At 42.5% G+C, this 14,335-nt stretch overlaps 2 protein-coding genes and 1 non-coding gene across 3 annotated transcripts in view; 2 read left to right on the top strand and 1 right to left on the bottom strand.

The window, feature by feature from the left end:
- The window catches only part of LOC139381401 (neurabin-2-like), a 36,403-nt gene extending 32,021 nt beyond the window's left edge, over positions 1-4,382 (top strand). The window contains exons 5-10 of the mRNA XM_071124901.1: positions 957-1,089; positions 2,751-2,903; positions 3,160-3,213; positions 3,352-3,581; positions 3,815-3,908; positions 4,236-4,382. Of these exons, the coding sequence (XP_070981002.1) occupies positions 957-1,089; positions 2,751-2,903; positions 3,160-3,213; positions 3,352-3,581; positions 3,815-3,908; positions 4,236-4,286 (715 nt within the window). The 3' untranslated portion in view covers positions 4,287-4,382. The remainder of the gene's footprint in view (positions 1-956; positions 1,090-2,750; positions 2,904-3,159; positions 3,214-3,351; positions 3,582-3,814; positions 3,909-4,235) is intronic.
- Positions 4,383-6,954: 2,572 nt separating this feature from the next.
- LOC139381402 (PR domain containing 9) lies at positions 6,955-13,351 on the bottom strand. The gene is made up of 7 exons (XM_071124903.1): positions 13,171-13,351; positions 12,733-12,837; positions 12,503-12,601; positions 11,988-12,259; positions 9,657-9,724; positions 9,370-9,560; positions 6,955-9,211 (listed from the first exon to the last, which is right to left on the bottom strand). Exons 2-7 carry the CDS (start codon positions 12,824-12,826, stop codon positions 7,599-7,601), a joined length of 2,337 nt encoding a protein of 778 aa, XP_070981004.1. The 5' UTR covers positions 12,827-12,837; positions 13,171-13,351; the 3' UTR covers positions 6,955-7,598.
- A 177-nt stretch (positions 13,352-13,528) lies between these two features.
- trnag-ccc (transfer RNA glycine (anticodon CCC)) lies at positions 13,529-13,599 on the top strand. Its single transcript has one exon. It is a non-coding gene; the product is annotated as a tRNA-Gly (tRNA).
- Positions 13,600-14,335: the final 736 nt, after the last annotated feature.

Below are 14,335 nucleotides of genomic sequence, written 5' to 3'. Positions count from 1 at the left end.
CATATTTTTAACTTGTCAGCTCGGGCATTCGATCTAGCAACCAATCTAGTACCCATAGTCTAGTACCCATAGTCAGTCAGTTATCACATCCTCCCACATACATACTGCATAGATCAGGTCACGCAGAGTGTTCATCATTAGCCAAATAGGGCCATGATGATAGTATGATGAAGAGCTAACACTTCCCTTCATAGATATAGCAACAGAACCACAGACAAATCTGAAACTCTACATTTGGACCATAGCAGAGCATAAAAACATCACCATCATCCTCACAGCAGGCATCAACACAATTATCATTCCGAAATGCCAGAGGGGTCTATTTGTGGCTGACTGAATGGGGCACCAGAGTTCCCCAATCCCCAACATTCCTTTGTCGTCCTATAGGCTCATTCATTCATTATTCAGGAACTAGTCGTCAGTGGAGCTATGGGGGTAATTGTTGGTGTGTGTGTGTGTGTGTGTGTGTGTGTGTGTGTGTGTGTAATTGTTTGTGTTGTGTGACTTGTCGAAGATCAGAGTCCTCTTCAGAGATTGCTCATGAATTATAGAACAGGGTAGACGTGGAAGGAAGGGCTGAGGCAGGCGGTCAGGCGGTTAGTCCTATTCATAAAAATGTCAGCCAGAGGAATGGATGGATGGCTGAGGATGGGAACTGTGTTGGTTAGCATTTAATTACATGATAGTTAGTAGAGGGAATTGTAAGTCTGTTATGGTGGTCTTGATAACTGACTGACTATGGGTACTCATTCTGAACTGCACTGCTCAGATTCTTTTTACATAGCTGAAGAGGGTATTACACTGAAAAACAGAACATATATTGAGTCAAAATAATCTACATGTTGAAACAGGCTATATAATTATTTCACCTCTTGCTAAGGAACCATATCATAGAGGTTCCTCTTATTGCAGTCCACATAGGAAGACATTTTCAAAAGCTGTGTAATGCTATGCAGGTTTCTGATTGGTCGAGAGAAGCCGGGCGAACAGAGTGAGGTGGCCCAGCTGATCCAACAGACCCTAGAACAGGAGCGCTGGCAGAGAGAGGTGATGGAACAACGCTACAGCCAGTACATGGAGGACCAAGAGGTAAGTCTCCAACCAGTCTACAATCAGTCTACATCCAGCATAGGTAGGTCTACAACCAAATTAGCCGGGGAACGGACAACTAAGAGGTACAGTACAGATGGACAGAAAGACTAGTCCAATAAGAAAACAGATGTTTTCTTTATGTTGAAAAAGGTTTTGCTACTGTGTGCCCAAAAGAACACGAGCCTGAACACAGCCAGTTTAGAGACAGAAATAGAAGCCTGATCACTATTTGAATTGTTCAAATGACTATGAAGCTTTTTAGGTCAATCGTTGCCTTTGTGTGTTCTCTTTTCCCCTCAGCTTTAGGATTAAGATATGTGCCAATCGCATCTTTGTCAGAATGGACCCAAAGCCGGTGCCTGTATTGAGTGAGCTGAATGGGCGTGTGTCCATAGGTACGCTGTTACTGTTCAGTGTAGCCTGCAGACAGTATAAACACAAGTCTGCTTCCCAAAATATACTATTCTTCCTATGGACTAGTCAAAAGTAATACACTATATAGACAATAGGGTGTCCTTTGTGATGCACAACAACAGGTCAGTTCAGAGAGCCTAGGCCAAATATAATAAATTAAATGATGTCCCCCTAGGACTCCTTTTTTAATCTGTTTATGATGTTCTGGCCACTTCCTCTCTGGGTTGTTGGGGTAGACATTTTATAGGACTTCCAACCCACAATTGATTCACGTCATCAGCACAGTCCAAGCTCTTCTCCGTCCTGGTACCCCAATAGTGGAACCAGGTTCCCCCTAAAGTCAAGCTGTTCTCTGTCCTGGTACCCCAATGGTGGAACCAGGTTCCCCCTAAAGTCAAGCTGTTCTCTGTCCTGGTACCCCAATGGTGGAACCAGGTTCCCTCTAAAGTCAAGCTGTTCTCTGTCCTGGTATCCCAATGGTGGAAACAGGTTCCCCCTAAAGTCAAGCTGTTCTCTGTCCTGGTACCCCAATGGTGGAAACAGGTTCCCCCTAAAGTCAAGCTGTTCTCTGTCCTGGTACCCCAATAACAGCTTCCCATCTAAAGTCAAGCTGTTCTCTGTCCTGGCACCTTACCTTATTGAAGAGTATCTTAAATAACTTTCACAGCTCCCCAGATGCCCACTTCCCCCTCAAAGGCAGTTGTCTTTTCCTACTAGCTCTGACTTTGCTGATGAATACTTTGTTGAGGGAAAATGTACTTGATACGCTTGGGATGTGTTGATGTCTCACCTAGCTATCTTAAGATGAATCACTAACTGTAAGTTTCTCTGGATAAGAGTGTCTGCTAAATGACTCAAATGTAAATGTCATCACCTACCACAATGAGGATGCAGGACATTCTTATATTCTCCATCATATTACAGAGACATGCAGAATGATAGAATAATGGCTGAGGTTTAGTTCTGGTGTGTTCTCACCCCCTATCTAGGGACCCGCTTCACTGATGTTATATGCCATCTAGTGGCCAGTCTCCGTACCAATAAAGAAACAACCATGAAGCTCTTGTAGAGGCAGCAGTCACAGGCGATTATAAAAATGCTGTGGGATGGATGGACAGATGGAACTAAATTGAACCTTTTCAAATATGCAGACACTTTGACCGTCTCAGTTAAGACCTGGAGGCATTGTGGAAAACCCCAGACACAATCGAGACTTCAGGCTCACCTGTCCGTTCTTCCCCCAGGGTGGCGAATATGGTACTGACGAGGAGGAGGATGATGAGGAGGAGGTCAGCCCCACACATCCCACTGCCATCGAGGTGTTTGACCTGGCTGAGAACGAGGACATCTCTCCACTGGAGACGGACCCTGAGAAGCTGGCCCATAAGTACCAGGAAGTGAGAGAAGACAAAGTTAAAGACAAAGGCCTGCGTCACTCTATTCCTTATGTAGTGCACTACTTACTCACTCACTCTCTCTCTCTCTCTCTCTCCACCTCTCTCTGTCTCTCTGTCTTTCTCTCTCTCTCTCTCTCTCTCTCTCTCTCTCTCTCTCTCTCTCTCTCTCTCTCTCTCTCTCTCTCTCTCTCTCTCTCTCTCTCTCTCTCTCTCTCTCTCTCTCTCTCTCTCTCTCTCTCTCTCTCTCTCTCCTCAGCTTCACATAAAGCATGCTGTAACACAGGCAGAGATCCAACAGCTGAAAAGAAAGGTTGTTATATTATGTCATTCTTATTATTTCCTAATGTTTCATTGTAAATTTGGCAAGTTGATATACAGTGGACTTTACAGTTTTCATACCCGGCCTGTCTGTGTATATGTGCATGTGTGTGCTTCTCCACACTTCCAGCTGAACCATGGAAAGCAGGACAAGCAGCGCTGGCGTGTGGACAAGACCCAGCTGGAGCAGACCCTGCAGGAGAACAAGGAGCGCATGGAGAAGCTGGAGGGTTACTGGATGGAGGCCCAGAGTCTGTGTCAGGCTGTGGACGAGCACCTGAAGGAGACCCAGGCCCAGTACCAGGCTCTGGAGCGCAAGTACAGCAAGGCCAAGCGCCTCATCAAGGAGTACCAGCAGAAGTAAGGCCGGGACACACACACACACAATGCATTGAGAGTGTGGTAAGGTTGTACATAACAGGTCAATATAAAATTATGTTAATTACAGTGATTCATAGAAAAGAAAGTAGAACATGTTCAGTCTGCGGCAATGTTTCCAATGTTTCAGCCCCAAGGCTTTTCTCAGAGCTCATTCATTACAGTGGAAATACAAGTGGTTTAAGATTGGTGTCTCTGTGATGGCTCTTCTCCAGGGAGATTGAGTACCTGAAGATGGAGACTCAGCGCTGTCTTCAGGATGGGGCCGAGGCATCACTGAGGGAGGAGTCAGGACAGCTCCATGAACAGGTAATAGTGGAGACTGATGGTTGGATGTGTGGTTCCTGGGTTTGATTCCCGCTGCGGTCACCAATATGAAAAATAAATGCACGCATGACTGTAAGTCAGTTTGGATAAAACTGTTTGTTAAATGGCATATATTATTATATTATAAATGTCATTTTGTGCAGCCATCGGGGAGACCATTGATTACACAGAATGTTGGCAGTTGCAGACAACTTTGTGATTGAGAAACTTGATTGAATGTATTATGGTAACAATTTAAAGTTTCTAGTACCGGTAGTCCATCATCTATAATACACAAACGTAACCATAACTTTCTGTGTTTGTTTGCAGGTAGCAGATCTGGAATGCAGGGTTGAGGAACTGAAATCTGAGCCTTTATAAAAGCCTTGTTTTCTAAGAGAGTCTCTTCAAGGATTGCAAGAAGTGAATAGAGGATAGTGTTATTGTACTTGCAGTGGACCCAGGGTATTTCTTGTCTCAAACTTTAGCCTGGTTTGCGGTCGAATACAGTCAGGCTTTGTATTTCTTTATATAGTCCCTTTATGTAACAACTCTTTCAATCCCGTTTTGTTTTTAGATTTCCCAGCTGGTAATATTGCCAATAACTAACTACTGGTTTGACTGACAGTTTAATCAACCATTTTCTTAATATTCCAAAATACTGACAAGAACGTCCATGGAGCTCTAATTGTTGCTGTTCCTAATTTTTCATTCCTAATGTTCAGTATTTTGCAATTTGATCACAAATTGTGTTTTTGGGTGAATTAGAAGACCGGGCTTTTGATTTCAATTGCCAAAACAAATCAAATTTCCTTATTTTATTTGCCTATTTTGTAAGTGCCGTTTCATTTTCTGGGTTGTCATTGTACAGCCGTAATACTGTATGTGGTTTATAAAACAAAAGTTTGCTTTGTATTTCTATTAATATATGTATAACATTTAACATATACAGTACGACATAATGGAGTCAACAGTTGGTGCTTATGTGACTGAGGAAGATGTGTAACTAGTCAAATGTCCACACTGGAGAAGATATACACTACCGTTCAAAAGTTTGGGTTCACTTAAAAATGTCCTTGTTTTTGAAAGAAAAGCACATTTTTTGTCCATTAAAATAACATCAAATTGATCAGAAATACAGTGTAGACATTGTTAATGCTGTAAATGTCTATTGTAGCTGGAAACGGCTGATTTTTTTAATGGAATATCTGCAAATGGGTACAGAGGTCCATTATCAGCAACCATCACTCCTGTGTTCAAATGGCACAATGTGTTCGCTAATACAGGTTTATCATTTTAAAAGGCTAATTGATCATTAGAAAACGCTTTTGCAATTATGAAAACTGTTGTTCTGATTAAAAAAGCAATAAAACTTGCCTTCTTTAGACTAGTTGAGTATCTGGAGCATCAGCATTTGTGGGTTCGATTAGAGGCTCAAAATGGCCAGAAACAAATAACTTTCTTCTGAAACTCGTCAGTCTATTCTTGTTCTGAGAAATGAAGGCTATTCCATGCGAGAAATTGCCAAGAAACGGAATATCTCGTACAACACTGAGTACTACTCCCTTCACAGAACAGCACCAACTGTCTCAACCAGAATAGAAAGAGGAGTGGGAGGCCCCAGTGCACAACTGAGCAAGAGGACAAGTACATTAGTGTCAAGTTTGAGAAACAGACGCCTCACAAGTCCTCAACTGGCAGCTTCATTAAATAGTACCCACAAAACACCAGTCTCAACGTCAACAGTGAAGAGGTGACTCCGGGATGCTGGCCTAGGCAGAGTTCCTCTGTCCAGTGTCTGTGTTCTTTTGCCCATCTTAATCTTTTATTTTTATTGGCCAGTCTGAGATATGGCCTTTTCTTTGCAACTCTGCCTAGCAAACACAACATGCCATTGGAACACAGGAGTGATGGTTGCTGATAATGGGCCTCTGTACGCCTATGTAAATATTCCATAAAAACATCTGCCGTTTCCAGCTACAATAGTCATTTACCACATTAACAATGTCTACACTGTATTTCTGATCAATTTGATGTTATTTTAATGGACAAAACATTTAGCTTATCTTTCAAAAACAAGGACTTTTCTAAGTCACCCCAAATGTTTTGACCGGTAGTGTAGCTTGATTGAACGTTTGGTGCTTCACTGGAATGAAAGGGGCAAGAAGAGGTGGGTTATCTCCTACAATTACATCAGGAATCCAACTTCTGCAGGAGTTTGACACTTCAAGCAGTCAACTGCTGCCACAGCCTACAGTATGTGTATTGTTAGTCAACTCCGCTACCCAGTAATGGCTACTGATGGGATTCAGTAAGAGTATACTAAACCTTCAGTAATAACACCTTATTTAACTAACTCAACTTCCATAACTCCTTATAAAAAGGAGAGAATCCTCCATATGTGCTGTACCACAAAGGGACATGACATGTTTTTTCATTTTTATTGTGAATGTTATCAAAGATGTGTTCAACACCGACTGAATGGCAGACACAAGAACTGGTGACTGATGGACTGAAACAGAGGGACTAGGCATAACTGAACTTGTCCATCGTGAACACAACCATGGACTTTGAAGGTGATGAAACATTCCTCCCCGTAAACATCATATGTGAGGTATTGGAGAAAAGCAATGCAAAGAAACAAGTGTTGATTTTTACATTTTTTTTTACCTTTATTTATTTAAAGGAGGAATGGAAAGGAGGAATGAATTTCAGAGAGGCTAGACCTGGGGGATTTCATGAAGACAGTGTTAGATAATGTTATCAAATGAACACATACTGTATCTCATGAGTGTTTTCATCAGATTTTAGGCTTGGACAGGGCACATGCTTTGCATTGTTTTGTGCAATAAATGGTGAACTGTGATACTGAAGTCAGTTATTTTTTTATTACTTCTTCCATTTGACATTTCCCTCATCTTCAGATCACAAGCTGAATTATACTCCAGGGACAATAGAGATATATTTTACTCTAAATTGGAAATGGCATATTATGAATAATAAACACATTGGTCATCAAAAAGAAAGGAAGACCAAGGCACTCCTCATATAATTCATTAAAACACCTTTATTTGTATGACATGTTCAATGGAAACAGTTTAAAAACTGACGCCTTTCGGCTGCATGGCCTTCGTCAGGGAGTACAAAGAAATAATACAATGTCCTATTTTGAACAGCTTTTTCCAATCAACCCTAATTAGAAGAGGGAGTGGTAACATAATTCATTGGACATCCCTAGTAAACAATACTATACACATTAAAAAGTGAAATACTGTAGATATGCTATCAAAAATGCATCTAGGCTAGAATTATCAGAACCCCTAGAAAGGTAGTTCTAACCTTGAATATGACTGGGCTAGGTATTAAGAATGGGAGAGCCATCTGTTTTATAGTACACTAGAACACAGCAAAAATGGACCACAACAGTCTAAACAGCTAATTGAGGCCAGAACATGATCATTACCCATAGCTTGTAGGGAGGCAGGGTTGCCTTGGTGTAAGGACTTGTAGTGCCTTTAACACATTATTTTCTTAGAAAACCAAAGTATGAACAAAAATCACATTATTTTACATGAAGTGTTGTAAAATGTCCTGGTATTCTCAGCCGTGAATATTGCAATGGGTATGTATCAACTTAACCAAGTGCTTTCAAAGAAACACAATAGTCAATAGTGTATGTGTGGTGCAACCAAATTATGAGTGTGTCTTTTCATGGTGTCTCGTCAGGTGATAATTTCGTGAAAAGCTTTTCCCACACTGATCACACTTGTACTGTCTCTCTCCGTTGTGCAGCATCAGGTGAGCTTTCAGACTCTGAGGTCGACTGAAGCTTTTCCCACATTCAGGGCAGGTACATGGTTTTACCCCAGTGTGTTTTCTCTCATGGCGCTTCAGATCCCCAGACTGACGGAAACTCTCTCCACACTCAGTACACAGGAAAGATTTCTCCCCTGTGTGTATCCTCACGTGCACATTCAGATGTCCAGAGTGGCTAAAACACTTCTCACAGTAAGAGCAGCGGTATGGCTTCTCTCCCGTGTGAATCCGCTGATGCTGCTTAAGGCTGTAGAAACAAGAGAAACCTTTCCCACAGTCATTGCACAAGTGCAGTTTGGCCGCGTCTGACTGGAAACACCGGTGAGCTTTGAAGCTTTGAAAGTGCTCGTAGCTCTGTCCACACTGCAGGCACAGGTGGACTTCTCCTGCCTTCTGCTCCGACTGAATTAGCCCTGAGCCCAGGCCTGTGGCCTGAGAGACATGCTCATCAGGGTGGTGTCTCTTAACGTGCTTCCGGAGGTACCTCTCCTCGGTGAAGGAGAACTGGCAGTAGGAGCAAGGAACAGCTTTAGAACTCAGCTGGATGTCCTTACATACTTCTGCATCCAGGTGGTGCTGTAGACCGGCAGCCTGACTGAAGAACCTCCCACAGTGGGTGCAGCAATAAAGCATATTTTCCTTCGGGTGCTTGTTGACCTTGTGCTTCTTCAGGGTGGTGTACCGTTTGAAGGTGACCCTGCATGTAGAGCAAGAGTACAGCGGGGGCCCCACCACGACCCGGATACACTGATGGGCTTTAAGGGACTCTGGGTTGCCGAAGGTTCTCTGACAATCACTGCAGCTGTACTGTGCCTCTCCTACAGACTCTCTCCTCTCCTCCTCCATGTCCAGAGCATCTCGATTGGCATCTGAATGGAACCTCTTCTTGGTACTGGTTTCTCTTTGTTTTTGTGTGTTTGCCTTAGTTTTGGCTTTAGAGTTCCTGGTGGACTTTACCCTGAGGTTCCTCAGTCTCTGTGAGGAAGCTCTCCCTGTCTGGGTCTCTGAAGGTTGATCATTGGACGGAGGCTCAGGTTCCCAGGCGCTGTCAGGAGGCGGGAGCGAACTCTCACCTCTGACCTCCTTACCTCTGACCTCTACCACTCCAGGCTTCTTCTTCCTTCCATGAACTCGTAGCTGGTGACTTTCCAGGTCGTACCCCTGAGCGAAACACTTCCTGCACAGGGGGCAGCAGTAGGGTCTGACGTTGGAGTGGACAGCTCGCATGGTTCTCTGGACGTGGCCCTTCTTCTTAAAGCTCTTAGGACGCTGAGGGCACCGGTAGCTCAACTTACGGACAGAGGACGACATAGGGTCTGGGTTCATGTTACTTTTAGAAAGGTGATTTTCAAGCTCACTCAGTGCAGATGCAGGTGATAGGTCCAGAGGGTGTAATTGCTCTTTATGTCTTTGGATGTAGGTCTCAGTGGTGAAAGAAAGCTGGCACTGACAGCAGAGGAAAACCTGAGACGATAAATTTGTATTAACCTCTAAAACGGAGAGAAAGAAGAAGAAAAGGTTAGGTCTTATTAAACTAATGTATTGGAGAAATGTATTATTATTATTATCTCTTATACACCCTCAGAGAACCTTCTAGATGCCTAATGCCAGAGCAAGGTTGTGAAAAGAGACTGGGGATGATAAGTACCTGAAGGGGTGCTCTTTCGGAGCCAGATTTGGTCAGAGGGGTCCCTAAACCTGTCAATGAATCGCCCCCCAGGCCAAAACAGGAGCTCATCTCCTGGGAGGATGGAGCGGCAGCAGTGGAAGAAAACAATCCCCCTGTACTGGAGTGCTATGAGATTACCCTCCTCTTCATTACGAGCACAGTTAACATACCTGAGAGAGAGATGAGAGAGTGCGCTGGGACTAAGCACTCCATAACAGACAGACAGATGCAGTATAAAATAAGGTACGTTCTACAACACAAGTTACCTCATCCAGTTGGAATGAGTGTCTCTTGCAGAATCAATGTACTCAGATTCACCCTTACTGTTCCAGACCTGAAAATAGACAAGCGCTTTATAAAGAATACGGACACATTTTTTATTTTATGTTTTAAACATTTTTTTTTTAGGCAAGTCAGTTAAGAACAAATTCTTATTTTCAATGACGGCCTAGGAACAGTGCTGACTGTTCAGGGGCAAATGACAAATTTGCAACTTGTCCGCATGGGGATTTGAACATGGAACCTTTCAGTTCCTTGTCCAACGCTCTAACCACTAGGCTACCCTGCCACCCATAATGTCAGCTGACCATGCTCAGATAGAGCATAGAGACAATGCTCCAGAATGACATGGGTTAGGTTTTACACAAACTACAGTGTTGTGTCCCAAATGGCACCGCATTCACCTACATACACACTAAGTGAGCATACAATTAAAAAGCAAGGTCTTTTTTGGGACAAAAACAATGCATGGCCATCATATTTCTAATGTTTATCATAGAAAAAAATTTAGTAAGCTACATTTTCTAATGTTTTTCTTAAAAGTTCATCTTGCATTTTATCAGAGAAATGTAAGCTGGCTAGACTGCGAAAAGCACGGGAAAAAAGTAGATATACATCAGTCAGAGCATGGTCATGAACTCTCATCTGAGTGGAGAAGTGCAACTTAAGCACAAAATGAGTCTGATGCTGAGGAGAAATTACAATAGAAGTATTTTACATCTGCGTTTACAAAACACAGCAAGATATTTGTTATGCATTGAATCTTTGTCCTCCGTAAAAAAAAAATATAATTGTGCATTAACGCAACCCCTAAGTTTAACTGGCTAGTTATCTAAGTAAGTGGCTGAATTAGTGATGGGGCTGAAGGTGATGGGGCATCATATTGTGTTATCTATCTGCCATGTTTGAGAAGTCAAAGCCCTTTGGATGAGTTATCTTTTGATTTCCTAGCATTTCTTTTCTCCTCTTAAGTTCTCGCCCTGTTTGCTCCTCCCCCATCTTCTCCTCTCAGTTCTTGGCTGGTTTGCTCCTCCACCATCTTCTCCGAGCAGAGCAGGCAGGCCAGTTGCCCTAGCAACTCTAGACTAAACACAGACACAGCTTGTACATATGCTGCTCCAGAGCCAGTACTGTTCTTCCTTCAGACCAGCATGCATCAAAACTTTGTTCATTTGCATAGTGTCTCTTGTTCACATTTTGCTTGCAAAATGTCCAGACTCACCAAAAATTCAGTAGCTGGATTGCCTGTCTTTGCAATTAGTTTATTTTCGTTTTCGTTCTTTAGCATATTTAGCTAGCAGCCTCCATGGAAATGTGCTATTACTATTTAATTTTGTAGCATTCTGGTAATAGATGCCCAATATCCCTTTTTTTTTGTCTCATACCATAAATCCCTACATGAGACAAGGACGGTATGATGATATGAAAATCTGGATTTATTTAATTTTTTTAACCTTTATTTAACTAGTCAAGTCAGTTAAGAACAAATATTGAACCCGGGTCTGTAGTGACGCCTCTAGCACTGCGTTGCAGTGCTTTAGACTACTGCGCCACTCAGGATCCCTTGGATACCACCCAACCCTATATTAAAATCAGTACTAGTATGCTATAGCCTATTATCACATGCTGTCATAAGGGAGCATTCTGGGACAGGTGTGAACCAAATGTATTTCTTGACATTTATGTTTACAAAACACCACTCAAGTTGACGTAATGCTCATTTGACAATTGAGTTCATAGACTTTGATCAGCGAGTAGAATAAACGTGGCTGTCCAGTCTGCAGTCCTCTATAATCATAACAGGGGCATTTCTTTACAAACGCATCCAATCGCCTTGGTCCTGGTCCCTTACTAAACCAATCACAAGCTTAAATCTGCTGTGGTTCACAGTGCTGTGGCAGAGACATGATGGATGTCCCGGGTGAAGCTGCCGCAATTACAATGTTTGTGATGTAGAATTGCAGGCACATACGCTCCGATTTTCAAAAATATTTGGAGGCACAGTTGAAGTTAACTCACTCAATATACTTAAGCCATAAGGCCAGAGGGGGTGTGGTATTTGGCCTATATACACGGCTAAGGGTTCTTCTTAAGCACGACTCAACCCTTCATGTAGTGTTGTGGTGTCTCTCTTGTCCTGGATGTGTGTTTTGTCCTATATTTGTATTTAGTTTTTAATTCCAGCCCGTGTCCCCGCAGGAGGCCTTTTGCCTTTTGGTGGGCCGCCATTGTAAATAAGAATTTGTTCTTAACTGACTTGCCTGGTTAAATAAAGCTTAAACAAATACAATTTGAAAAAAGCATCCATCAGTACTCACCTCCCAGGAGTAGTCACTTGTTACTGCTTTGTCCCTGGTGGTCACCTCCCCCTCACAGGGGCCAAAGTGCATTCCTGGGGCCAAAATTGCTCCTTGATTTAGAACCCCCAGGCCTGCCCCAGGGATACTGGACCTGCCCACCACCAGCCCGTGGGGTAGGGTGAGGAGGGCCCTCTGGGGTAAGCCCACAGGAGTGGGAGAGTCCAGCATGAAGGACAGACTACCTTGGATATCACACTGGTCTTTGTAGGTGGAATGACACTCCTCACAATCTGTAAAAATAGAAATACAAAGTGATAGACCAGTGTGATATCCAAGGAAGTCTGTCCTTCATGCTGGACTCTCCCACTCCAGTAAGATGACACAATCATGTGGTAAACTAAACTGGACATAACAAGGCCTTACACTTACTAACCGTAGATCTAAGCAATTATGATTTGAAAGATGCATGGAAAAACCATTGACAGCCTCTGAATTCAAGATAGTCAGAGTACACAGAATCTGTTGTCACTCACAGAGGTCATTGCTGTTGTCATCTAGTAGTTCATGATCCTCCTCTTGGCCTTGTACCACAGTGTTCACCAATATATTCTGGACCAGGCTGTCGGGCAACACTGTGACAACACAGATCCAGTGAGAAACAGGAGTACATGACAAACATTCCTGACATAGGAATACATGTCAAACAGAATATGAAACTCTTGAATTAGGCTTGAATTAGGCTACTGTAGCCAGAGTACCGCACCTGCAGAGGCGTTGTCTGTAATGAGTTGGGCTTGACATCCCTCTTCTGATGCACCAGTCTCTGCCCACTCCACGATGATCACTTCTTCAGACATGACTGCAGGATCTGTAGTCGGTTAGTAGGGTAGCAAAATGGCAGTGTCAGCAAGCACAACACAACAGCCATGTATTCGGACAAAACCGTCACCCTGTGTGTTAAACTATGGCAACAGCCATTTTGTCCTGATTCTATACGAATGAATTTAACTGTGCAATGAACATTAGCTACTAACGAAAACAAAACATATCTGAATGTCATAATACACAATGTTGTTAGCTAGCTAGCTACAGAAAAACATGCTAGCTAGCAATGTGTAATTAGCATTTTCTAGCTAGCCAGTTAATGCTAATTCCACATTGCTAGCTAGCATTTTTATCATAATATTGTGTTAGGACAAACCTGTACAAATGAATCCACCTGAAACCTGTATCTAATTACTTGGTAATAATCTTAGTTATCGTTAAGGTACTAGTGTGTTTGTTACTTTTGGAAAACTGATTTGACTTTTGTGGTAAAAGTTCATGGGTAGCTTGTAACAATGTTCGGATTATGGCTGTTACCCTTTCCATGAACCGGAAGTGAAAACCTTGCAAACGATCGATTCTAAATGTGGACTGTTTACAATTATTATAAATTTGTTTAAATATCGATGATGCTTTAATGAACAGAATATTATTCATACGTTCTAAAACATGCATACAATGTCTAAAATGATTTTATTTCTTTATATTAGCTAAAATATACTTCATACTTAACTGCGCCGCTGGTGTAATGGTATCATGGAAGATTCCCATTCTTTCGACCCGGGTTCGATTCCCGGGCGGCGCATAAGTTTTTGCTAACTAGAAACTAAACTGCTGTAGCATGATTAACAAATTAATAATCTCTGTTTTCGCGTTTCCTTTTCAGCAGCCAAGTAGGCAACATTTTACCTCTGAAGCTGTCGCTTGTGTCTCATGGTAACAACCAAGCAACAGAGACACACTGAAGTTCCAGACAGGTTGCCAGTCGGAAACAACATTCTGTGCGGTTCCATAGTGTCAAGAGTCTCGAAACTATCCAAAAAGTACTGCAAGAGACATTTGGAAAGATGTCACCTATACCAGGTCATGACAGAAGCCAAGTGTTCCAGAAGATATGACCACTTGACACCAAACTTGCGATGGAGATGGTTGACACTTGGGACTGTTCAGTCGCAGCCACCACTGGCCACAAATCCAACTATCTTTTAGGAATTCTTTGTCTATGCAATGCAGAGCCTCTTCTCATCCTTGGTAACTTGAAAAGACAAGTGTCCCCGTAATATATAGAGCTTGAAGGCCAAGGGGAAATGTAAATGAGCAGTTTTGCAGTTTGATGTGTGCATGAATCCACTGTGTTAGATTTTACCATGCTAATAGTGATAGTACTTCAGTCTCCATTTTCAAGTTCATTCTACCGTGCCATCTAGAGCACCCCCACCCCCCACACCGTAAAATGATATTCCATGCAAAACTATAAAAGGTTATGGAATTGTTATTTGAAAAACTGATGTTGTTTTAGAGTTTATTATGGTTTATCTTCA

This window comes from Oncorhynchus clarkii, chromosome 23 (assembly GCF_045791955.1).
Source record: "Oncorhynchus clarkii lewisi isolate Uvic-CL-2024 chromosome 23, UVic_Ocla_1.0, whole genome shotgun sequence".
NCBI lineage: Eukaryota > Metazoa > Chordata > Actinopteri > Salmoniformes > Salmonidae > Oncorhynchus > Oncorhynchus clarkii.
The sequence above is the reverse complement of the archived record's forward strand: the minus strand, read 5'-3'. Positions and strand labels throughout refer to the sequence as shown.